Raw genomic sequence first — 25,939 nt, 5'->3', positions numbered from 1 at the left:
TGAAGCAGGAATTTAAAGACAGAAACTGAGGCAGAGGCAATGGAAAAAAATGCCTCTTACTCCCTTGAAGCCCTTGTCTCATTCCGTGTGTTTTCTTTTTTTATGGTTTATTTTTTTATATTTAAAAATTTCCATCGCCTCCCCTCCTCCTCCCCCTTCCCACCCCTCCCCTCCACCCATACCCCCCTCCCTCCCTGTCCAGGCCAAGGAGCCATCGGGGTTCCCTACTCCATGTTAAGACCAAGGTCCTCCCAACTCCCCCCAGGTCCAGGAAGGTGATCAACCAAGCTGAGAAGGCGCCCACAGAGCCCATCCATGCAGAAGAATCAAAGCGTATCGCCATTGTCCTTGGCTTCTCAGTCAGCCTCCGCCGTTGGCCACATTCAGAGAGTCCGGTTTGGTCTCATGTTCCATCAGACCCATTCCAAATGAAGTTGGTGATCTCCCATTAGTTCTGTCCCACCTGGAAGACTATTCTTAAATCCATCATTACTAACCATGTCTTGAGATGGGGATTAGCAACCTGTCTCCTCATTCCTATCTCCCCACATGTAAGCATCTTTAAAAAAAAAAAGAGGTATAAAAATGTGTGTGTGTGTGTGTGTGTGTGTGTGTGTTTGACTGTGGAGGCCAGAAAAGGGCATCTGATACACTGGAAGAGTAGTTAGATGGAGCTGTTAGCCTCCCTGCATGGGTGCTGGTAGTGGAACTAGGTCCTCAGGGAGAGAAGCAAGCCTACTTTACCACTGGACCATCTATTTATTTCCCAGGCAGTAGTTTTCATTTGATCAAGAAGTTCAGAGTTCCAATTTGGAGCTCCAAGAGTAGAGCTGACCACTTAATGTGGGTGTAGCTCCAGATCAGCTATAAGCCCTCCTTGAACAGTTGGCTGTTGGTGTGAGTCTGCAGAGCTAGGACTTTTCTTTTTAAAATATTTTTCTTTAATTTTTTTCATTTTTCTAAAACTTCCCCCTCCCTTCCTCCTTTCCTCCCTCCCCTTCTCCCACCCTCACTCTTCCCATCTTACCCCCCATTCTACTCCTCTGAGGGGGTAAGGTCTCCCCTGGGGACTCAACAAAATCTGACATACCAAGTTGAGGCAGGACCAAGCCCCTGCCCCTTGTATCAAAGCAGAGAAAAGAATCCTATCATCCAAAAAGTCAGTTAATGCACCCAGGATAAGTTCTGGTCCCACTGCCAGGGGTCCACCCAAAAGATCAAGCCACATAACTGCCACCCACATCCGGAGGGCCTAGTTTGGTCCCACGCAGGTTCCCTAGCTGTCAGTCCTGAGTCTGTGAGCTCCCACTTGCTCAGGTCAGCTGTCTCTGTGGTTTTCCCCATCATGGTCTTGACCCCCTTGCTCATATGATCCCTCCTTCCTCTCTTCAACTTAACTCCCGGAGCTCAGCCCAGTGCTTGGCTGTAGATCACAGTATCTGTTTCCATCAGTTACTGGATGTAGGTTCTATGATGATAACTAGGGTAGTCACTAATCTGATTACAGGGGAAGGCCAGTTCAAGCACCGTCTCCACTATTGCTAGGGGTCTTAGCTGGGGTCATCCTTGTGGATTTCTTGTAATTTTCCTAGTGCCAGGTTTCTCAGTAACCCCATGTTGCCTCGCTCTATCAAGATTTTTCTTTCGTACTGGATTTCATGTTCCCTTTCTGTCTTCATTAATTTCTATCAGTAGTACAAGAGTCAAAGGAGGGTGGTCTCCTCTGAACTTGAACTTTGTAAAAATAGATCTGCCTTCTGTTTCTGTTGCTGCAGCTCCTGCTATTTCTTCTTCTTCTTCTTCTTCTTCTTCTTCTTCTTCTTCTTCTTCTTCTTCTTCTTCGTCTCGTACTATTCGTTCTCCTCCATCCTCTCCTCCTCCTCCCCTCCTCATCCTCCTCCTCCTCTCTCGCTCACCCCTCCCTCCTCCTCCTCCTCCTCCTCCTCCTCCTCCTCCTCTTCTTCTTCTTCTTCTTCTTCTTCTTCTTCTTCTTCTTCTTCTTCTTCTTCTTCTTCTTCTTCTTCTCTCTCACTCTTGTTCTTGCTCTCACTCTTTCATATTCTCTGCTGCCTAAAAATAGAAGACGGGAAGACCATGGAGATTTCAGAGCCACAAAGCTCTTGATCCCTACCATTCACTAAAAGAAAGAAAGCTATGTTATCTAAACGAGAATAATCATTTTGGATATCTGTGTATGAAATTAGCTTTTATTGGTGTAGCCACACAAACTTGATGCTATCTTTGTTTTAAAAGTTATCTATTTCTTAACAGTAACAATTTTATTCAGGTCTGTGCTTTCCAAAAAGTGCAAATGACTTGCTTATGTTTTAAAAACATCTTACTTCCCCAATTTTCCCCCATAGTATATATTGTCACAATATTCTTAATAACTCCTTTATACTTTGTTTTTTTTTCTATCATCATTTTTTTGATCACAGTCTCCTGCACTTCATTATTCTGACCCAAACCCATCAAATCCCTTCTTCTCAAGCTCTTCTCCTACTTTCTTGTCTTGTGTGTGTGTGTGTGTGTGAGTGTGTGTGTGTCCCATTATATTTACTTAGGGCTGCATGTGTGAGTGTGGGTAGGGATTATTTGCTTGAATGGGGGCAATGCACCAGTGGCTACACCACCAGGAAATATGACTCCCCCTTCCTCTACAAACTTCAGCTCCCTATAGCTCCTCTAGGAGGGGTGGGGGCTTTGAACTTCTCTTCTGTGTTAGGATGTTGATAGGCCTCATTGTGTTGTGAGGCATCCATCAGAGAAGATCACCTGGACACTAGTTTAAGCTGATAAGAAGTCTTTTTAGATGGCCAGTGACAACCCTAGATTGTTGGGACTGAGAACAGTCCTTAACCTTTCTCTGGGTGAGCTTTTAAGCACACACACACAAATAAAACCCACATCCAGAGTTGACACACCTCTGTTAATAAAAACTGTTTTTCAGAAGCTGAACTAAAGAAGTAAAAAAAAATTATTGCATTTAACATCTTTTTCAGAACTATGGACTTTGATGGAATAGGTCTTTGTTCTCATTTTTACTGGTGGTTTTCACTATATGCTGAGTTCCAAGACATGAATGGATGATATTTCCATTACATTATCAGTTTTGCTAAGGTCTGGGGTCCTACTAATTTCTGAGGGTTTGTTATAGTTGTTTTCAGATCTTGCACAATATCGATTGCTGACTGCTATGAGTTTAAGGGCGCATTATCCATGCCAAGTTCTGGAGACAGCATTTTATAACACCCATTCCCATCCTCCAGCTCTTACGTTTCTGCTCCTTCTTCTGAAATGTGCTCTGAGCTTTGGAGGAAATATACATACATATACGTACATACACCCATATATATATATATATATATATATATATATATATATATATATTATGCCATATATATGTTTCTACATTAACCATCACTCACCCAAAAAAGAAGCTTCTCTGAGTAAAGCTGAAAGCAGCACTGAACTCTGTGTAAAAGCATAAATATTTAGAAGGTAGTATGAAGCCATGTGTATTTACTCAAACAACCATAGTTAAATCTACCCTAAGTCCTATGACCTCCCTAGAAAGGGTTCCGACTAGGTTTACAGTGCTGGAAATGAGTTCCTCCTGTGGAATGAGCTTTTAGCCTATCAGGCTAGTGCCTGGTACCCTGATCACCTCCATGCCATTATAGCACCAGTACAAGTATCTTCCCTGGCAGGTGGGTATTGTAGTCTACATGACTCACAGCTGGATAAGACTGTTGAAGACTTTTCTCCCCTGGCACTCTGCCTAGCATCTTCAGCACTATGGAAAGGAGCCATGATGGAGGAAACTTCCAGCTCAGTTTCAACTTTATTGCTTTATATTATACAATAAAAGTTCATGATGTTTCCAGTAATACAATCTTAACATCTAATTCTAGTGGCAACGAAGAGAAATTCAGTAATCAACAGGCAACACTCAATTATTCCATCCTTGTACTATGATAACCATTATGCTTGGAGATTTACATATTTTATGCAATCATGCTTGCAGCATAGCACTGTAGTATTACAAGAACTACAGAAGTCTGCTCTGAAATCTTCCTGAATGTGGAGACATTAAATAGCTTTCTCCAGGGCAAGAAATTAGTAAAACCTGAAACTCATAATGCTTAATTGCAAACAAACACATTATCAGGTTAAATTGTATTCCAAATGTCATTTATTAAGATATTTTTATGGGTCATCTTTGTATTTTTCACAAATAATTTTATTTAATATTCCAAGGACCCTTTTAGAAAGTATTCCACCACAGCTCATATGTACAACAGCATTCTTAAGTAATCGCATTGTAAAAAGAATTATGACATCTGAAAACCTGAAAAACATTTACAATTTTACAGAATGGTTAGGTAGCCAAACACCAATAGAAAACCAACTTATGGTTAGAACAGTGGTTAGGTATTTGCAGATTCATGACCTCCTACTTGAAGAATTGAAACAAAGAATCACAGAAATTACAAAGTAACCTGGATATTTATTCGAAACAAAGAAATATTAGCGGTCAGGAAAGTAAACTGTTAAGTCAGTCAGCAGGCCTCTGAAAGAAGGAACTAAAGGGCACAATTATGGCTATGGTTTCCCTTTATGGAGTTAGTTTGGTTTATGCTGCTGGGATCAATACCATGACAAAAGTCAGCTTGGAGGGTGGGAACGGTTTATTGGTCTTACGTATCTGTATCAGAGGCCAGCATTGAGAGAAGTCAGAGTAGGAACTCAAACAGAAGCAAGCTGGGCGGTGGTGGCGCATGCCTTTAATCCCAGCACTCGGGAGGCAGAGGCAGGCGGATCTCTGAGTTCAAGGCCAGCCTGGTCTACAAGAGCTAGTTCCAGGACAGGCTCTAGAAACTACAGGGAAACCCTGTCTCGAAAAACCAAAAAAAAAAAAAAAAAAAAAGAGCTAGCTCCAGGACAGGCTCTAAAGCTGCAGAGAAACCCTGTCTCGAAAAAAACCAAAATAAATAAATAAATAAATAAATAAATAAATACAAAAAATAAAACACCTAATCTCTTAACTGTGGGTTCCCATAAGAAAAAAGTACACTATATAATTTTTTATTTATTTTAAAATGAAAGAACCAAGGCACAGCTACAATCAGATCAAAGCAAACTCCAAATCAACAGTATAAATAGCTGTGTGTGCATAATGTCTTGGACTCACTTAGGATTGTCTGGGTTCCAAAGGTCTTAGTCTCGCCCCTCTCTCTCTCTCTCTCTCTCTCTCTCTCTCTCTCTCTCTCTCTCTCTCTCTCTCTCTTGCGCGTGCGCACACATATCATCCACAGGGCATGCAGGTTCTCTCATAGACTCAGATCAGTTCCATTCCACATGTTTTGCTGTCCTTGGTGGCTGTCACTCTGATCTCTGCCTTTGTTAAGAGCTTCTGTTGGAGTATGAGTCTTTCTCTTGACTTCCCCTTTTATTAAGAAAAGCAGTCATAGTTGATTAGACCCTATACTAATGACTTCCTTTTAACTTGTTTACCTATCTAAGGCTACTTAAAAAAATTCAAGTTTTGGGGTATTTCTGTTTAGGACTTCATGACATATGTTTGATGGGGTGATGGTGCAAATCTGTCTTAATATATGTGCTTGTTGAACATGCAGCCCCCACATCCCTACTGGATTGGAGCGTTTTTTTAATGAAATAAAAAAGCAATGAACAAAATAGGCAAAAAATTCTTCCTAAATGATATATTAATTACCTTGAACCTACCTAGTCTGTAATACTGACAATTGTGCCTACTGGGCTTTTATGAATTTCCTTCATGTAAGGTTAAGAGTGGACAAACACTTGATACCAAGAAAGTCTGCCAATCTCTTGAGAAAACAAAGTCAAAGTCTTCAAGTGTCCCTCTGGGCCAATGAGGCTGAGCACTGAATTCTTGAGCATCAGGGGAAATGTGTGAAATAGTGGGCTCCTCATAAATTATGGGAAATATTCTACTAATGAGACATTAATGGAAGTCAATTCCCAATCCGGTTCTTTTGAGAGGTCCTTCTTTATGCATGAGGTTTTAGAATAGTGTAAACTGCTGTCTGGTTCTCTGACATATACTCATTTCAATCCCACCCTTCCCCATAATTCAGGAAAATTACAACTTCTTTCTTTGTTCTTCTGTTCAATGAACTTCTTCAAGATGGGAAGCTACATCTTTTTTCACCATAGACCTAGGGAAGGAATATGAAAGTACTTACTTGTCAAAAGAGAATGTTTAGATGAACAAACATGTCATCTAGTTATTTTCTAATAGCTTGTTCTTCTCTGATGTGCAACACACCAAAGGAGATGAAGCATTCATAAGGAAATGAACAAGGGATTTTCTGTCACTACTCTGTCATGCATAGTTGGCTGGCTCTTCAAACACAAGCTTAAACTAATAATTGTTGTGTTTTTCACCTCACAGAAGTATTTGGGAAGATCACCTGAGACATTTGTGTGAAATGTTTTGTTTAAAAAAAAAAACTGTGTATCAGGCTTGTTTTTATCACTGGAGGTGGGGGGAGTGGAAATCAATGCCACAAACCAGATAACATCAAATCCACTTTCAGAAGAAACAAGTACAAAAAGATACCTTAATTTCACTTACTACTAATAATGGTTTGGGTGGGTATTATTCCACATCTTCAATACACAATCACTTAGGTCTTGTTGGAAACAAAATATAGTTCTTTAGATTAAAAACATCTGTATTTTGGGTAAAAGTGAAGGAGGTTTGGAATTTTTTTAAATAAATTTGATGAGAGGAGAGACCTTTGAATATCTCCTATTTTGCAGATTGCAGTCTTTGGAAGGCATTTGTTCAAAACAAATTCTTGAATTTTAAATTAGGCTCAGGGAGGCTTTTAAGACAACCACAAAACCAACCATTGGGTTATTTCCTGTATTGCTCTGTTTGAGAATTTTTCTTCTCTTATAGTATACTCTTTCTTGTTGCTTCCATGGGTCAGTTTTCTCAAGAGAAACAGAAGAAACAACAATGAATAAATATTGCAAAGGGAATTTCCTAGACTGGCTTACAGGATACACTCCAGATAGTTAAACAATGGCCTGGTACACACTGGAGAGGTCAGGAATCCTGTGGCTGCTCAGTCCAAAACAGGATGCTTCAGTGGCCCCACTCTGGTGCTGAAACCCCTATGATTCCTGGAGAGTTAGTTGTTTTGTTTTAAACACAACTTGGAAGGCAAAGAAGGTTGAGTTCTGATGGCAGTGACAGATGACAGTGCCAGCAGCAACAATGAGGTAAATGCACCTACGATAACATGCTTTTTTTCCCCTGGGATCTTTTTGCATCTGTGCTGCTGCAACTATAAGATGCTGGCCCTGCAGTTAAGCCTTCTCGATAATTCTCTAAAAACCCCACTCAGAAGGCTGTCTCTTAACAGATTCTGGATCCAGCCGAGTGGACAATCCTCTTTGATTCCTTTAGGATCCATTACATCCTTGACATTTTAGGGAGTATTTACAAACCATACGCTCTCACTTCCTACTGTGGGTCTTGATAATATAGCTTTCTTGTTTTCTCTTTTCACTGTGTCCTAAAATGTTTTGAACTGTCTCATAACTTTGCATATCTTTTTTCCTTCAAAGAAGAAGAAATCGAGTTGGTTGGGTGGTTAAGAAGTTGCTCCAAAGGTAAAATAGAGTAAAAAAGAGAGAGGGAGAAAGAGGGGGAGGGGAAAGAGTGAGAGAAAGAGGGGGGAGACAGAGAGATGTAGTGAGAACTACAAAGATATGCATATTTAAATATAAGTGTTATGGGAATTCATTCTGCCAATAGAGAGTGAACAAGAGAAAGAGCGCCTCTGCTCACCACACAGAAACTTCTGTGATCAGTAAGTGTGAAGTCTTCAAGTTGTCAGTGGTGTGGCGGAATGGGGTTTGCTGAGGGTGCCAGAGATGCAGCAGCGAGTCTTCTCGCAGCTCCACATGAAGTGTTAAGACCGAGTAGACATTTCAGCAGCCAGAAAAGCAGAATCTTTCCTGGGCTATTTATAGACAAAGACTGTTCTGTCATCGGAAACACATTTGAAACTAGGCTCTTTCCTGACGACTCTCCCTGATCTTTGAATCTCCTCTGAGTGGCTGCCTTTCTTCCAACACTTAGACCTTATAAATTTCTACTGCGCAGTCTAGAAGTGATGTGAAGCCACCCTGATCCCATTGCCCTCCCTAGAGCTTCTCCTTCATTCCCGGGTTCTATCCACTCTATGTTAATTCCATATCAACAGATCCCCAACCATCGCAGCCTTGAACCTGAGGATGTTATGTCTGGCTTGCTGTCACTCTGACACTATTTTTGTTGTAACTGTGATGGTTGCCAATACTCACAGAAGTTACCTTTCCAAATCCAAATATTCGTTTTATTGCCTGTTCTTCTCTGACATTGTTTTTCTCTCTCTTGAACTATTTCTGAAACTCCTTCCATTTTAATCAAAAAATGCCAATAACAGAAATTCCTCTACAAGCCTAAATCTAAACACTCTGGTTTCTAATAACATCTCTTACCTGTTCTGTACCTTCTTACTAAGGCTATGTCTTGCTAGTTCTGCCTGTTTATGAACTGAAATCCCTTAATTCTAATTACTTACTTTGTTTCTTCTCTTTTTTTCCTACAACTTCACTGGCAATGACGCCCCTTTATTGCACATGTGTCCAATCCTGGCTATATCTGACCCCCGCCTACTTCTACTTGTGTCTGATTGGATGAACATTTTTTATTTTATTTTTATTTTATTTTATTTTATTTATTTATTTTATTTTTTTGGTTTTTCGAGACAGGGTTTCTCTGTGGCTTTGGAGCCTGTCCTGGAACTAGCTCTGTAGACCAGGCTGGTCTCGAACTCACAGAGATCCACCTGCCTCTGCCTCCCGAGTGCTGGGATTAAAGGCGTGTGCCACCATCGCCCGGCTTGGATGAACATTTTTTGATAAAGCCAGTTAGTTGAGTTGACTCACACATTCACAGTTAATCACTTTAACTGGGTAGTTAATGCCACTCAACCCAAATGTTCTACGTCCTATTCCATTCACTCCCCGATTCTCTTAAATGACTACGTCCTACCCACTCTTCTCTCCTGAACTTCAGACTCCTAATTCTGTTTCATCATCTGCATTCTCAGGCTGATTAATCAATCAGAAAAGAAATTCTCAAGTTCCCTTCTTTTGTAAACACCACGAACTCCATCTGTTACAACAGAACTCTCTGTGCCATGAGTGAGGGCAACTCAATTTACCTTTTGTGTTAAATTCTCTCATCCTCTGCTACTTGAGGACTCCATTTCCGCCACTCCTCTGCTTTTGTACCTGAATTGCTAGTTGTTTTCTATCAGATTTCCTTCACTCTTGTTTTAAATACTGTTTTTTTTTCCCATTTTGTAAAACCACCCTTGACCCAACTTCCCTCATCCGAGAGTAGCCTATTTCCCTTCTTTAGAAATTCTTTAGATGAATCAAAGCAGTTGTCTGCAAAATGTTTTCTCAATATTTCTTCTCAACAGTCATGTTTATGGCTTTTAACGTTCATTGGTTGACGTGTCCTAAATGGCCAATCCCCGTTATTAGCTTTAAGACCCTCAGGCAAAGTTGACGAAGTTGATCTTTCCGCCACTTGTCATGCCACCTAGAGAACCACTGGTTCTTTTTTGTCCTTCTAACTCACTGGCCAGCAGAAAACAATAGTAGAGGAAGGCACTAAGACACTCAAGTGAAACTGAGGACTTTTATATCCTTTTAGTATCTATCTTCTATTATTTTGAGCCCCTTAAAGTTATTGTAATCAATTGAATATATTTAAGATTGTTAGAGTCCACCCAGTGAGCAGGCACATTGGCTAACACAAATGGGACTCCACGATTTATTGTGTTGCTCTTATTTTGTGTTTGCTTTTGTTTTTAAGAGAGGGAAAGAACACAAAGTTGGGTGGATAAAGAAGGGAAAGAATGTGAGAGAAATTGGAGAAGTAGATTACTATCAACATATAATGTATGAAATTCTCAAACAATAAATGCAAACACAAGAAAAAGAGTACATGAAGTAAGGTGTAGGGATGAATTGGAGGGATAGAATGGAAAAATATGTTTAAGTAGATTTTATTATTTTTATTGTTTTTCAGTCTTCAAAAGCTTTAATATGTGTTCCAGCTCATAATATTGAGTTTGCCTCCTTAAAATTTTACCTAACCTTTCAAACAAAAAAGCATTAATTAATTTCAGTTGCTCATTATTTCCATTGGAATTTTCCATTACTTTCCATTATTTTTTAAAAATTATTTTTTCAGATGGTCATTTTATTAAAAACTAAGAACATAATTATAATTAAAACAGGTGTTTTATAATAGTGACATTCTGTTTAGCATACTATTAATATAAAATTAATTAACAACCAAATTCACCTCATATTAAGTGAAGTTTTACAGTGACATTTGTGATTTAAAACATTAACAACCTCAAGCTTATATTTCAGAGAATCTACAATATTAATTACAGTCTTACAATAACATTAATATTAAATTTAAATAACTTTGTTTACACCTGTGGCCTACTGGAATCCTCTCCTTCCAGAAAGCATTAACCCAGTGGTGTACTAATTTAAAATACATAAAGGAGAATAGATGAAGAAAATATTTAAAAGGACATCAGTCAGAAAAAAAATAAGTCAAAATGTACATCAACAGTGAAGCCAGAATTACTTCATACAACACCCATGGGTTTAGTTCCCAAGTAAATGAGCTTTCAATGGAGAAGCAACAACCGGAAAAGCATTTCTCACTGTGTTTGTGTCCTTCATGAACAGGTTAGATTCAGGCTGAATATAAACTGTCTCAGATGAGTATCTGGCATCTTTCCAGGGCTTGTGGATATGTCCACATTTCATAACATCTTTAGACAACATATAACCAAAGTTTGGATTTTAGACTCTAACTCTTAAGGTACAGTGTTGTCTTCAGCTACCAGTTAATAACTTCCCATTAATACAACAGAAATAACAGGAAAAAAAGGAAAAGAGTTTCTTTAAAAGATTTATTTATTATGTATAGAGTATTCTGTCTGCATGTATGCCTGTAGGCCAGAGAGGGCACCAGATCTCATTAAGGAAGGTTGTGAGCCATCCTGTGGTTGCTGGGAATTGAACTCAGGACCTCTGGGAGGACAGCCAGTGCTCTTAACTGCTGAGGCAATGGTGGCACACACCTTTAATCCCAGCACTCAGAGGCAGAAGAAGTTGGATCTCTGAGTTCGAGGCCAGCCTGGTCTACAGAGCAAGTTCTAAGACAGACTCCAAAGATACACAAAGAAACTATGTCTCGAAAAACAAAAGAAAAAATAGTTTGGTCAAAGTTTATTATATGTATTCATTAAATTCTCAAACAAAGAAACAAAATGACATTACTTTTCTTGGTGGTCGGGTTGATGGGTATCAATACAGATACATTAAAATTTACATTTATACTTTACAGTGTAACGTCTCCCACCTATTTTGATTTCAGCATAACCATACTCTGATAAATAGCATTATCTGGTGTTTCCCTTTATAATCTGACCATCACTACCCTTTAAATAAAGTGGTCATCTTTTTAAGTTTATTATAACTACTGCTGTGAATGGGTTTGTGTTTTTTAAAGGTCTCAGATGGTCTTTGTTCTTTTGTTATTCTAATCAATATATCCATAAGAGATTGTGAATATATATATTGCTATTCAATGTCCTGCTCACCATTTCAGGCAGGTAGAGATTTTCACCTCGAAACATTTTTCTTCAAACTAAAATTTTTTTTCTTATTTGTCTAGTTTGTTTACTGATAGTGAATTTGCTAAACACCTTTTTTGCCTGAAAATGCTTTATTTTGTTTGTTGTGTGTGTGTATGTATGTGTGTGTGTGTGTGTGTGTGTGTGTGTGTGTGTGTGTGTGTGTGTGTGTGTGTGTGAGTGGGGTTCACAAACCTGTGTGGGTATATTTGTGGCTATGGGTTAGATCAGACTTCCTCAATCACTTCTCAGCCTTATGTTTTGAAATAGGTTGTCTCACACCAGCGCATAGGGCTTTAACAGTTCCTGTGCCTTTGCATTTGTCTCTCTTCACTGTTGTCTCCAGGAAACTATTGATATGCTTCCTGTCACAATAAGGCACTTTGCATTTACTATAATCTGACATAAATAAAGCACAGAGGATGCATCATTTTTACCTTATTTCTTTAACTAAGCATGATGATTTACACATCAATCTAAGTTGTACGGTTTGATAAAACTTCTCTATGTTGGGGCTGGAGAGATGGCTCAGAGGTTAAGAGCATTGCCTGCTCTTCCAAAGGTCCTGAGTTCAACTCCCAGCAACCACATGGTGGCTCACAACCATCTGTAATAGGGTCTGGTGCCCTCTTCTGGCCTGCAGGCATACACAGAGACAGAATATTGTATACATATTAAATAAATAAATATTTTTTTAAAAAAACTTCTCTGTGTTGAGTTATCATCCATTGAGTAGACCTACAGCAACTGCTTTTTGTTGTGTTTGGCTTATTGCTTCATCTAACTGTTGATAGCTATGTGGAATGTGTCTACTATGGAACTATAGCTAATAGAGCTCCAAAACCAATTCTTTTAAACTTGGAGAGGATGCCTACTTTAGTGTCTCTTGAGTAAAGGCTTGCAACGGAACAGCTAATGTGAATGGTGAATGCATATTTAACTTTTTATAAACCTGCTAAACCATTGGCCAAAGTTATGCAGTATGCTGTTTTCTTAACAATGATGAGTAAGAACTATGCTTACTTCACATACTGAGTGAAATATTATCTTGTTAAGCTTTTGCTGCTTAAGTATTAACTGTTCTGATGAATGCTTATGGTATCTCATTGTGGTTTTAATTTGCATTTCCATAATTCCTAAGGAGCTGTAACAATTTTTTCTGTACTGACTTGCCACACTCATATTTTTTTTAATTACTGAAAGGTCTATTCAAACCATTTGTGGATTGTAATTTTAATTTTAATTGGGTTCCTTGTATCATTCAGTTGTAATGAGTCTGTCTTACATTTTACATTGAAGGCTTTTTCTTAGATAAATATTTTAAATGTCTCCTCCCAGCTCTGTATTGACCTTTCATTTACTTATAGACACCTGAATGAAAAACCAGAAACCAAAACAGATGTATGTCTTGCCTAAAATTACCCCAGTTAATGTGTGTCAGGTCTGAAATTTAAATTAAGGTCTTTTTGCTTTCTGTGCCAGTATTTTTAGTTATTATACTATTTTCCTAAAGAAAAAATGAAATAATTAATTTATGGCAACACATAATATTAATGAATGTTTACTATTTTGTAGTTTCAATTCTTGATAATTTAGTTTAATGAACAACACATGGCTCCTAAGCACCTTTAATCAAAGACAAATATAGGAGAAAAGAACAACACAGAAGGATGTAATGGGTGCTCAATGAAGAAGAACAGCACAGAACAAGCTAGGATTTACTATATGGAACTGTTGCAGAAATTAAACAGGTATTTTGTCAGAGTCTGAAAAGTATGAGTCTACAGATCATAAAAGAATAATCATCTTCAACATGAAACTAACATTCACAAAGCTGTGAGAAGAATAGGTATGCTGGCTAGTTTTGTGCTAACTTCGCTTAAGTTGGAGTCATCTCAGAGCAGGAAGCAAATGAGAAATTGCCTGCATAAGAATAGGCTTTAGGCAAGACTGCAGAATGTTTTCTTAATTCGTGACTCATATGGGAAGAACTAGCCCACGGTGAGTGGAACATCCATTGGATGGTCATCCCCGATGCCCCATAAGAAAGCAAGTGGAGCAAGCCAAGTGCAGCAAATAGTAAGCAGCATTTTCCAAAGACTCTGTATCAGCTCCTGCCTGTGTTCATGAGGGGTTTGAGTTCTTGCCTCAATGTCCTGTGATTCAAGATATGTGAGCCACATAAACTCTTGGAGAGGAAATGATTTTGGTCATGTTGTTTCGTCATAGCAATAGAAACCCTAACCTAAGACCCTAATCCTAACTCTGCATAACTGGGAGCAAATGTTACATTGCTGGGAAAGTGGTTAAGATTTCCTTTTTTATTATGTGCTGGGCATCACATGTGTGATTCTTTGCATAGAGTTTACTTATGCACAGCTAAATACGAATGTTTATATCAGTACGATAAAACTCTGGTCTTAAGATATTTATTTGGGCAGCTGTGAGAGTTATTGAATATGGGTATGGAATTTGAGGTCAGTCTACTGTACTTCAAGAACAGAGATTAAATGAACAGAAACTGATCTGGCAGAGTGAAAGGGCTGGATTTATGAGATAATTTTAAAAGATACTCAGGAGTTCAAATATAGAATACATAACATGTTATTCAAGTACAGTGAGTGAGCCAAAGCGAAACTGATCTATTAGTTTATTAGTTAAAGAACTGTAGAGAAAAAAAAAAGGAGCACTCCACACATTGTGTATCTGGGAAGCATTACCTGATTATATGCTTGAGATCTAAAAGTGACTCAGCTGCTACAAGCTGAAAAGAAAGCATGATCTCTAATAATGAAAAGCAAAGAAAACTCCAATATTAAAAAATGTGCATATGAGTCACCGAAAAGCAAGGTTATTCTACTGTTATACAACACTGTCCATTGTCATGACTGCCTTAGGCATTGCATAAGCCATAAGAATAGACTGCAATCACTATTAATCAGAGTACTACATGACAAGCCGCTTGGCACACACAGTCTGGTAAACCATATATTCTAACCCAGAGAGGCAAAGGTCTTTAACAGCCAAAGGCTAAATGTGTCTTGAAAAGAGAATCATCTTAGTGGTGGAAGCTAATGCTAGCATATGGCATTCGGTTTACAAACCTAACTTATGGAACCTAAAACAATTTATAAAATGCAGGTCAGGGAGAAATTTGAAATCTTCCCAGAATAATACAGATTTCTGTATTCTTTGGTCATAGGAGATAATCAAACATTTCAAGATCAGAAATTTGGTATGGGAATAATTAATAATTAACAGAGGTTACATTTTGTCTGCCAATATATTCTTTACTCATCATTGCAGCGATAGTTACGCAGTGACCAAGACTGCTCACTTTTCTCACCTCTGACCCTCGTAGTATTTAATTTTAGAATTCATAGCTTATCTGGCAATTCAAGATCCAAGTGCAAGAATAATCCATAACTAGGTCTTACAAAGATATATAATTAAATGCTTAAGAGAAAGGAAAAGAAATGTTGAAACACATATTAAGATTCTTTGAGAAATGCCATTATTATGAAAACTGAACACCTAAAATGTATAGATTCAATTGTATTAAATAACTAGGCATCCTGAAGAGGTCTGATTGAAAATTGAAGGGGGCCACATTTTACTTCAGGTCAAAAAAGTCATCTTTTCACATGTCCTTTCTTTCTTTCCAACATCAACTATATCAACAGTTTCTCTGGTTTCTACTGATGTCTCAAGACATGCATGTGTGTCTTTGTAAATATTTCATAAAATATTCTAAGTTGCTAAAAAGCATGTTATTTTATGGTTATCCTTGCCTCTAATATAGGGTACTATTACTTGTGTTTTTGATTGATATGCCGTTTCAACAAATGTGAAAACTGCTATGGAAATGGATCTGAGAATATCTTTTTGAAGAATAACCTTTGAATTGACCTCAGTGATAAGAAGCCATCCTAAGAGTGGTCTCCCTAGACAATGACCGCAACGCATCTGAAAGCAGAAATGACCTTGGTGAGTTCTTGAATTAGAGCTAACATCAGTGAAGCATAGCAGACTTAGTTCTTGAATTTGTAGGTTTCTTCTCACCCCAGGTTCTTTATATCAAAGAAGAAACTAGCATTTCTCCCATTAGGTAGAGTAAATATTATTTACTATTCAGTAATAAATATGACCAACTCCAGTCATTTCTAGGGAACTGTGAATCTTCGTGGGAGAGAATTCTTTTTAGGAGGAAGAACAATAACCATGCTTTACCTAGTAACACACATGTCCTTCATAGGAAGGAGGAGAATGCCACAGACTCCGACCAATGCAGTTGAAATCCGATTCACACATGCTCTACAGGGTAGGTGTTTGTTACTACTGAGATGTGAACCAGGTGAGGTGGAAATAAACAACTAAAAGTTGCTGTTGTATTTAACACCAGATTCTCTAGCCTTTACTAACACCTCTACAGAATGTACCTATGAGTGTGTTTATAACTATCTTACCAAATATTTTCAGTCACTGACAAGACTTGGACTTTACAATTAATCTTGGTTTGATTTACAGTCCTGTACTTATAACCTGGTTAGGTACTAGAACACAAGAAAATTTTCTCCAATGTGTGTTTGAGGAGGTATATGTACATGCGGTTTATAGAATCCTACTGTCCAGTGTCCTGCCTCTAGCTCTTTGACCTTAGTGACAACATACCCGGATGAATCATCAATCTTCAGAGAAAGAATTCAAACCTGAGGAAAGGAAATAGTTTGTGGTAGAGGTTTCTACAGTGCTTGGAACCCAGAGTGATGGGGCTCAGCTAAAGCCAAGATGATTGTAGGAAGATAGAGCTGTCTGGAGGAAGCCAGATTTATCCTGAAAGCAGCATTTGTACTTCAGAAGATGCTACTGTATGTGGCAGCAATTTCCACAGAAACCTGGGAGGGCCAGTAGGAGGAGCACAGGGTTTGAAGAGGAAGAAAGAAGGTCTGAGAGGAAGGATTTTCTGTACCTGCTACTTTGTCAGAGAAGAGCTGACTCTCTATATAAGTGTGCCATCCAAACAAGGGATGGTCATTTGGCTTTAAATTCCAGATAAGTGATGAATATTTTTAGTGTAATCAAACCATGAGCTATTTGGAACATTTTTTAAAGTTATTCATTATTTTATTTAGAATTCAAAGCTGAACAGGCACCTGCATTTCTATTTATGAAATTTAGCAAACACATGCTTAATATGCTTCATTTATTTTCTAGCTTCAGTAGTTGGCCCATATTCTTTGGAGGCCAGGTTCTGTGTAGCAAATTTCACAGCAAACTTTAGTGGGGTTTTAAAAATATTTGCTTAAAACATAGTGCCACCTAGCTGGGACATTATTACTTAACTGTTTTATGCCCACAGCACATAATAAAGATGGTCACTCAGGCAGTCAGAAGCTTGTTTCTGTCTAAAATTTCCAACATTAAGCGTATCTCATTATCTGCTTGGAAAGCCTTGCATGTTGAATGGGCATTTTCTCTCCCTATGATTTTTCTCTGACTATTGGGGTGGGCAGCATTTATTAAGTACCTAGGCTGTACACAGAAACTTTCTGCTCTGCTAGTATGAAAGAACTGAATCGAGTTCAGTTTGTGCAGACCAGATATTCTTAGATGTGTGGTCTTCAATGGGAACACGGTACACTCACCAAGGGCTACACAATTCTTCCTTTTAATTTGGTACATGAGCACTGTATGAGTCAGGGTTCTCTAAAGTAACAGAATTGATATTAAAAAGAAATTAGAGTGATTTATACTATATATAAATACACACACACACACACACACACACACACCACTCACTAAAATCTCTATTGGCAGAGTTATTCAACAATAGGTACACATTTGGATCTGTCAAAAATCCTGTGCCTTGTTCTGTGCTTCTCAAATCCATGCTGTTCCACTGTGGGCACTTCTGAGAAATATGAGCATGCTAGATTACCTTTTATTTCCATTTCCAAGTTTCTGGCATACTATATTATTAACTGTTAGATTTTACATCTGTCTAGAGAAGTTGTTGACCCCAAGATTGCCCCTACTTTCACATCTCAGGCAGATCTATCTTTTTTGCAGATAACCCACCCATCAATCCTCTTTTGAAGATTTATGGAATGTTCATATCTAAAAAAGTCCCTAACTCTAAGTCAGTCTAAAGCGTTTTTAGAAACAATTGATAATGCACACCTCCCTCCAAGGTAAAATTAGCATTACTGAAGAGGCCGAAAGATTAAAAGCACCAGAGATCTTGAAGGACATGGACAAGGTGATACCTTCTGAGCATTACTGGATATTTATCTTTGCACTCATGAACTCAAAACTTTATTGTTTGCCTACGTAAGACCTGAACAAGATTAAGCTAGTCAACATTCCAATATATATATATATATATATATATATATATATATATTTCATTATTTTATATATATAATTTCATACACATTCCAAATATATAGGAAGGAGGGCACATGAGTCTTCACCCTTAGCTGAGGTCAGGGAAGGAAGAGTTCAGGCTTATGATCCCTAATATGTTGATCATATTTCATTGGGTATCATACAAATCACACATGCATTAATTGGACTCAATAGGCTATTAAAAATAAGAAGAGTGGAAAAGTGTGGGTAAATAAAACCAGTAGGTTTAATATTGCAATTACATAGGTGGTTTTCTTAGAAACATTAATTACTAAATTAATCAGATTAGGTCATGCACAAATTAGGATTTCAATTGTCATAAAATATTTTGGATGGAGAGCTTTATTTTTCATGGCTCTCTTAGTTAAAATTATGAACTCATTACAGAAGTAACACTGTAGATGCACATCTTAAACATTTGGTGGAGGTAAAGAAATCATTGAAATGTGTGTTTTGATCACTACAAATTTGAACACTCTACATTTCACTTTTCTACATTCTTTTTAATCTCACATTTACATACATGATTTTTACATAGCAGTAATCACAGGGTATAATTTGCATCTTTTTCAACTTAAATTATATCATAAACATTTTTCACATTGCTACATAATGTGCATAATTATAATTTAATGCCTACATAGTATTCTGTATAATCGGTAAACCATCTATTTAGCCACTCCCCTATTGGCATATACTTAGATTGTTTCTGCTGTCATAAACAACACTGCAACAATCATCTATGTGATTATTAAATTATATTACTTTGGGAGGTAGATTCACAGGAAGGAAATTACTGAGTGAAGAGGGTTATGAGCATTTTAGTGGCTCATGAAATGTAGTGCCAAATTGCATTCCAGAGGGATTGATACTGCCAGAAAAAATATAGGTTTGGATTAGTTAACACTATGTCCTTTTCACAATTAAGATTTTTAATCTTTTATTTTTCTGTGTTTCATAGTCGAATTGTTTAGTCACTTCGAGTCTCCTTTGATGATGCTAATGTTGGTGTTATCTAGGGTGGGGGAAAAATAAAAGACATTTGTGAGGTATTTACACAGGCAATCACTAGGCTAGGAAATTTATTCAATTCCTAGAATATCCACCCTACCTCTGCCTTCTACCAGTGTCTCTGCTTTACTCTTTATTTACAGTACTTATGAGTATCTCCAATAATAGTGTGCATTTATGTTCTCCTTAATTTTTCCAAATCCTTCAAAACAACGCAATGTTCTGGTAGCAGAAGCTTTGCTTTATGCATTGCTATTTGGCACATAAATCTCTAAGAGTACCTGGTCCATGTCAGGGATTAGATAAACATGTTTGAATAAAAGATTTGATTAATTGATTCTGTTTATTAACATATCATTTCTGACAGATGGTCACTGGACTATTTAAAGAGGCTTGGTCTCTCCACCCATTTCCCCACACCACTGCTTCTGACAATGGCCATGGGATTTGCTGTCCAATAAAAGATTTGCAGAAGTGATATAATTTGAGGCAGAGTATATAATCTCAGCATTCATCAAATGAACTTCTCTCCCTGCCAGAGCTAGTACTTGTGTTCCAAACAGCATCTCTGCTTCTAGACTAGACCTCAATGTAAGAGAGCTATTAAATAAACCAATGATTCCAAATGACACTTGAGGGAAAGCAAAAATCCCCAGATAATTCATTTCTGGGGGCAGAGATTTTTAGTCACTAGGCTATAGTCTACTATACCTTGAATGTGGCAAGTTCAGATAACATGACCTCAATTACTGAGGTAGCAGTAGGGAAGGCACCACACAGAACTTGGTGCTCGTGCCTTTCCCATTATTCCAGGTTACCTTGGGGGTAAACACTTGCATTAGATTACTAGGTCTGAGTACACAAACAGTTTTTACTAACAGTGGGAATTTATTGGCTCACAAGTCTACAGGATGTTTCAAACTCGGCATGTGGCCTGAGCATGGCATCCCACCCACCTTGTCAATCCTAGCACTAGGAGGTCACAGGATAGCCTGAATCCTGGATGTTAAGACAAATTTAGAGAACAAAATGAGACTTTTTCTCAAAACAAATTAAATCCAGCTGTCATCATGGTTGGTTCCTTTTGAGGCTATGAAAGAGTATGTCTCTTTCACCTGCTTTCTATAGTGGCACGGTACCATTAGCTTTCTTAGAAATGACTTTTATTACTGTGGTCCCTGTCTCCTTCTTTACATCTCTTTCCCTCTGTGTGTTTTTAAGATTTTAGGTGTTCTTTTAATGTGCATTGGTGTTTTGACATGAGTGTCAGGTTGCTAGAACTGGAATTGCAGTCAGTTGTGAGCTGCCACGTGGGTGCTGGTAATTGAACCCAAGTCCTCTGGAAGAGCAGTCAGTGCTCTTAACCACTGAGCCATATCTCCAGGTCAAATTTCCCCATTTTTATAGAGATACCAGTCATATTGGACTGGTATATATCCTACTACAGGATGGTCTCATTTTAATCTCAGTTTAACCATTTTCCATCTGAGCTACCCTATTTCCAAATAAGGTCACATCACATTCTGAAATAAGGATCATGACTTGATATATTTGATATAAATGTTAGAAGTACAATATTCATCATATAATAAGAGAAGCAAAAGTGCTTGAATAGTCAATTACCCAGAAAAATATATATAATCACATATAAGTACATATTTATATATACATGCATATATATGATGTGGGATTTCCCTCTGTAAGCTGTAAATACCATTGGTTAATAAAAAAAACTGTCTTGGGCCTATGCAGGGAATATAGGTAGTCAGGGAAAACTAAACTGAATGCTGGGAGAAAGAAGGGTAGAGTCAGAGAGAAGCCATGGAGCCACCACTGGAGACAGATGTGCTGCAACTTGCCTGGTAGGCCACGACCTCATGGTGATGTACAGATTAAAGGAGATGGGTTAAATTAATACATAAGAATTAGCCAATAATAGCCGGGCGATGGTGGCGCACACCTTTAATCCCAGCACTTGGGAGGCAGAGACAGGCGGGTCTCTGTGAGACTGAGACCAGCCTGGTCTACAGAGCTAGTTCCAGGACAGGCTCCAAAGCCACAGAGAAACCCTTGTCTCAAAAAACCAAAAAAAAAAAAAAAAAAAGAATTAGCCAATAAGCTAGAGCTAATGGGCCATGCAGTGTTTTAAATAATATAGTTTTGTGTGATTATTTCAGAGCTGAGCAGCCAGGAACCAACAAGGGGTGTGTGTGTGTGTGTGTGTGTGTGTGTGTGTGTGTGTGTGTGTGTGTGTATTTCAATATATATCAAAGTTTATATAAGATATTGTTCTAGATAGTTTTATGTCAACTTGACACAAGCTAGAGTCTTCAGAGAGGAAAGAGCCTCAGCTGTGAAAATGCCTCCATAATACCCCACTGTAAGGGATTTTCTTAATTAGTGATGGATGGGAGATAGCCCAGCCCATTGTGGGTGATGCCATCCTTGGCCTGGTGGTCCTGGGTTCCATACAAAAGCAGGCTGAGAAAGCCATGGGAAGCAAGCCAGTAAGCAGCACCTCTCCATGGTCTCTGCATCAGCGCCTGCCTCCAGCATCCTTCCTTATTTGAATTCTTGTTCTGGCTTAACTTTGAAGATGAACAGTGACATGGAACTGTAATCCAAAGAACGCTTTTCCTCCCTCACTTGCTTCTGTTGTGGTGCTTCATCCCCGCAGTGGAAGCCCTACCCAAGACAGATACAAATAGTGTCCTGAAATGATGTGATAACATACAGATTAAACTGGACGGAAGATAATTAGCTTCATGTTGTTTCTGTTATCAGCACAATTTTTTTCCTGAAAGTTTCTTGAACTCAAAAGAGCTGGAAATAATGAAAAAAATGGCTGTAGAAGAGAGTAGTGTTATTTTTAAATATATATTGTTAAAATGAACAGTGTTAAAGTTTCAATTGATGATAGCCCAGCTGTTATGTCCATATGTGTTCAGTGTTTTGTGATTAGCACCAAGAATATCTGAAATGGTATGGCTGTGATCCCAGCAGCCTTCACCGTATGTTATGAATTTCCCATTTGAAAATGAAGACCCATCTCATTTGATTTATCTGGTATGATACACACGTTGTTCTCTTATAGTTCAAAGCACTGAATCATAAATAGAGCTAGTTAACTGACGGTTCATATTGTCAATATGACAGGATCTTGACTCACCAAGGAGACAAGCCTCTTGGTACCCCCAGTTACCTCTTTGAGAGAGTATTGAGAATAGGTTTGCCGCTGAGAATGTCTGTGAGAGATTTTCTTGCTATGTCAATTGAGGTGGGAAGATACACCCTAGAGAAGATAGCACCATTTCCCAGACTTGGAGAGTGGGTTACGTAAAAAGGACGAAGTTAGTTGAGCATTCACCATTCACGGATCTTTTCTTTCTAAGGATGCCATGTAGCCAGGAGCTTCAAGGTCGGCCACCTTGACTCCCCTGCAGGGATGGACTATGCTTGAACTGAGATTGTCTTGAATGTGTTCGTGGAGGTGCAAAGATCCAAGCACTGTGGGTAGCACGGTTCCTTGGACAGAGGATCCTGAACTGTATGAAAAGGAGACTGCTGGTTGAGTACTAACAGGCATGCATTCATTTTCTCTCTGCTCTTGACTGAGGACCTGACTACCTTCTTCAGGTACCTGCCCCTTTGACTCCCAACAGTGGTGGACTTTAAACTGGAATTGTTAACTTAAAAACAACAGCAAACCTTCTTTCTCCCTAACACTGCCTTTGTCAGAATATTTTATTACAACACCAAACATGAAACCAGAGCAGCCTTATCAGTTTTTATATGGGCTATAATCATAAGAAATGATTTTATAACCACAGAGAGCTGCCCCAAGATCTACCCAAATTCATGTGTGGTAGAAAGCCTTCACCCTGAACATGAAGACTTTTAGAGACAGGGAGTCAGGTAGTGTTAAATGTGATCTCAATGGTGGGGGATTTATCTCAATATCATTGTTCTTGTTAGAGGAAGAGACTAGCAACTGTCTCTTTCTTTATGCCCCCAGAGAAGGCAGCTGTCCTGCCTGTGAGACAGAGTAGAAGAACCTTGCTTTCTCTAAGGCTACTCAATAGGAGGAGAGGTTAGACATTATCAGACAAAAAACTTACCCAAACTGTTATTTCACGTTAATTCTTTGTTGTAAGCATCCTCTCTCACTTCTTTGAAATAGCAGAAGCTGTAAGTCTTCAGCAGTATGTTGGCTTGATTGAAAGCCACTGGAATCTTCCCCAGTGAAGGGCTGCAAGAACAGTTTTCTCTGATTGAAACCAAGCAATTACCTCAGGCTGGGCAGAAATGAAGGCTGGACTGGAAGTTGCTGTTCTTGTCTTCACTCTTGATATTGTTGTGATTCCTGACTCCGTGGAGACCGTAAATGATGTTCACAGATGCGAAAGATCTGTGTTGGATAAAGAGGCCATTGCCACTTCCATTCACCATCTTCTGAGTGTTCCAGGGAGCTGTCAATCAAGCAGCCACTTTTTCACAGTTTTCCCATCTGTCATCAGGAAGATGTGGTTGTTTTAAAATCCCCCTTATTGCCAAGGGGAGGGTGTGTTCAAGCCAACAACACATAGAAGACACCAGACTGCCCACTGATGCCCCCAGACTATCTCTAGTTAGGGAACCACAGAAACTGAGACTTATGTAGTGGTGGCAGTGACGTGAAAACTTAGAAAGACACTTAGATTAGCCTCCATATATGTCACCCCCAAACAGTCCAGCCCCAGCTGCTGTGGATGCCACTATGACAGATTTCAGTCTACTTTGGTGGAGTGCTTCAGCACCCATGATGGAAGCGCACATGCTTAACTAGCTAAGTAAACAGCACTCGAGTCTCCCTTAGGCAGCAGTCAGCAGGACTTTCCTCTTGTGCCCTCTGTCCTGCTGTGAGACTGGCCCCAGTATGAGCACATCCTGTGGTTTGGGTGTTTAGTTTTGATCTCTTATTCCTGGTAGAGTGGACTGGGCTGGTTGTATACAGAGCAGAAACACCCAGTCCCAGGGAACACCCAGCAATGGCTAGAGGGTCAAAGAGTTCAGGTGAGCACCTGGGAGCAGAGACTTCTGGGAGGCAAAGAGTGATGAAGAGTTGAGAGCAAGGAGGTAAGAGATTGGAAAGCCAGAGATGCGACTGGGAAGGCTGCAAATGCCCAAGCCAGAATAGTCCCAGAAAGCCACACAGAGCTCTCAGCTTCAGCTGTGAAGAAGGGATCTACAATAGTAACAGCATCCTGAGCTCCTAGGCTCCAGCTTGCAGCATGAGCTACTGATGCTGCACCGCTGATACTGCAGGCTGCAGCACTAAGATAAAATGTCCAAATACCCAGAACACAGAACTTCCATCAAAGAGGGAGCTATAATCTTCCTTTTTTATGATTTCCATCCAAATCCAGAGACACTGCTCTCTGCCAATCAATAAACTTTGAAATAGTCTTATTTCTGAGACATTTGAAAATGTTTACTTATTTTACTTTATTTTTAGTCTTTCTCAACACTCTCTATGTCAATCACTGCTAACTCAGCAGAAGACTAGAAGCAAGGGGAGGGTTCCCAGGAGGCGGTTTTAACACAGGAAATAATGAGAAGTAACAGTAGAGGGCAGAGAATGCCATAGGAAAATGAATAAGGAAAAAATGGTCAAATAAGTGATCGTGGTTTCTGAGAATCTTTACATCAGAAGAGTGAGCTCTCTCATTCTTTCCAAGAGTTTTGTGTTATTAGGACATAGAGAGGACTGATTCATGGCCAAGGGCTAAACCAGGATGTGAGCAATATAAGTATGAAAGATTGCTGAAAATAGCAAGCCCAAGTTATTTGGGGAAAGTGTACTTACCTGATTCCTTTTCCTCCCTGGCAAAGAATTGCCAGCACAGCTGGTTCACTCCCAATGCAAGCACTTCTTGACCATTGGTAAGACCATTATTCCTTGATTTAGACTTAGAAAAAAAATAAATGAGTAAGGGTTAACATTAAAATTAACATGAGATAGTTATTATTTCTATAAGCTAATGTAAAATCAATATAATATTTTAAAACAGCTTCACATATGACCCTTTATAAATAAGTTGTATACATTTAAAGTCTGTATATGTGATTTTATGTATGAGCATACCCATATACTCACCTCTCTGTTTTTATGAATGTATATACATATATACCTGTATACATACATATTCATACAGAGAGATGGGTGTTCAACACTTTATTCAGTAGTATGGACCATGAGAGTGTACCCACAGGCTGAAAACATACAAAGTGAGCCTTGTAAGCAAAGGGGGGAAATTGCAGTTAATCTGTCACTCTTAAAAATCTTAGCATACTTATTAATATGTGGGAAAACTTTAAAAGTAGTCAAGCTGCTGAGCATGGAAGGCATTCAAGAAGCAGATCCAGGTGAATCCCTGTGAGTTTGATGCCAGCCTGGTCTACATAGTGAGTTCCAAGACTGCCAGATTTACATAGTGAGAAGTTGTCTCAAATAATATAAGAGGAAAAATGTGGAAAGAAAAAATAGACAAGGGAATATATTCAGCATTTTTAAACTGAAACACTGAGAAAGAAATGTTTTATTTCTTTGTAAAGATGCCATTGATTAGTTTTTTATTGAGCTCCACATTTTTCTCTACTCCCCTTTTCTCTGCTCCCCTCCCTGCTTCTCCATTCCCCCCTTCAATTCTCTCCCAAGGTCCCCATGCTCCCAATTTACTCAGGAGATCTTGTCTTTT

General features: G+C 38.8%; 1 protein-coding gene and 1 long non-coding RNA gene across 2 annotated transcripts in view; one reads left to right on the top strand and one right to left on the bottom strand.

Moving 5' to 3' along the window:
• The first annotated feature begins 7,153 nt into the window (after positions 1-7,153).
• LOC119801238 lies at positions 7,154-16,115 on the top strand. Its single transcript, XR_005283146.1, has 3 exons — positions 7,154-7,278; positions 15,586-15,770; positions 16,039-16,115. It is a non-coding gene; the product is annotated as an uncharacterized LOC119801238 (long non-coding RNA).
• An 8,135-nt stretch (positions 16,116-24,250) lies between these two features.
• Plppr5 (phospholipid phosphatase related 5) overlaps positions 24,251-25,939 on the bottom strand; it is a 107,766-nt gene continuing 106,077 nt past the window's right edge. Inside the window, exons 7-8 of the mRNA XM_042054138.1 lie at positions 25,048-25,150; positions 24,251-24,507 (exon numbers count right to left, since the gene is read on the bottom strand). Coding sequence (XP_041910072.1) covers positions 24,251-24,507; positions 25,048-25,150 — 360 coding nt within the window. The remainder of the gene's footprint in view (positions 24,508-25,047; positions 25,151-25,939) is intronic.

Source organism: Arvicola amphibius, chromosome 14 (assembly GCF_903992535.2).
Source record: "Arvicola amphibius chromosome 14, mArvAmp1.2, whole genome shotgun sequence".
In the NCBI taxonomy this organism is placed as follows: domain Eukaryota; kingdom Metazoa; phylum Chordata; class Mammalia; order Rodentia; family Cricetidae; genus Arvicola; species Arvicola amphibius.
This window is presented reverse-complemented; position numbering and strand designations above follow the sequence as displayed.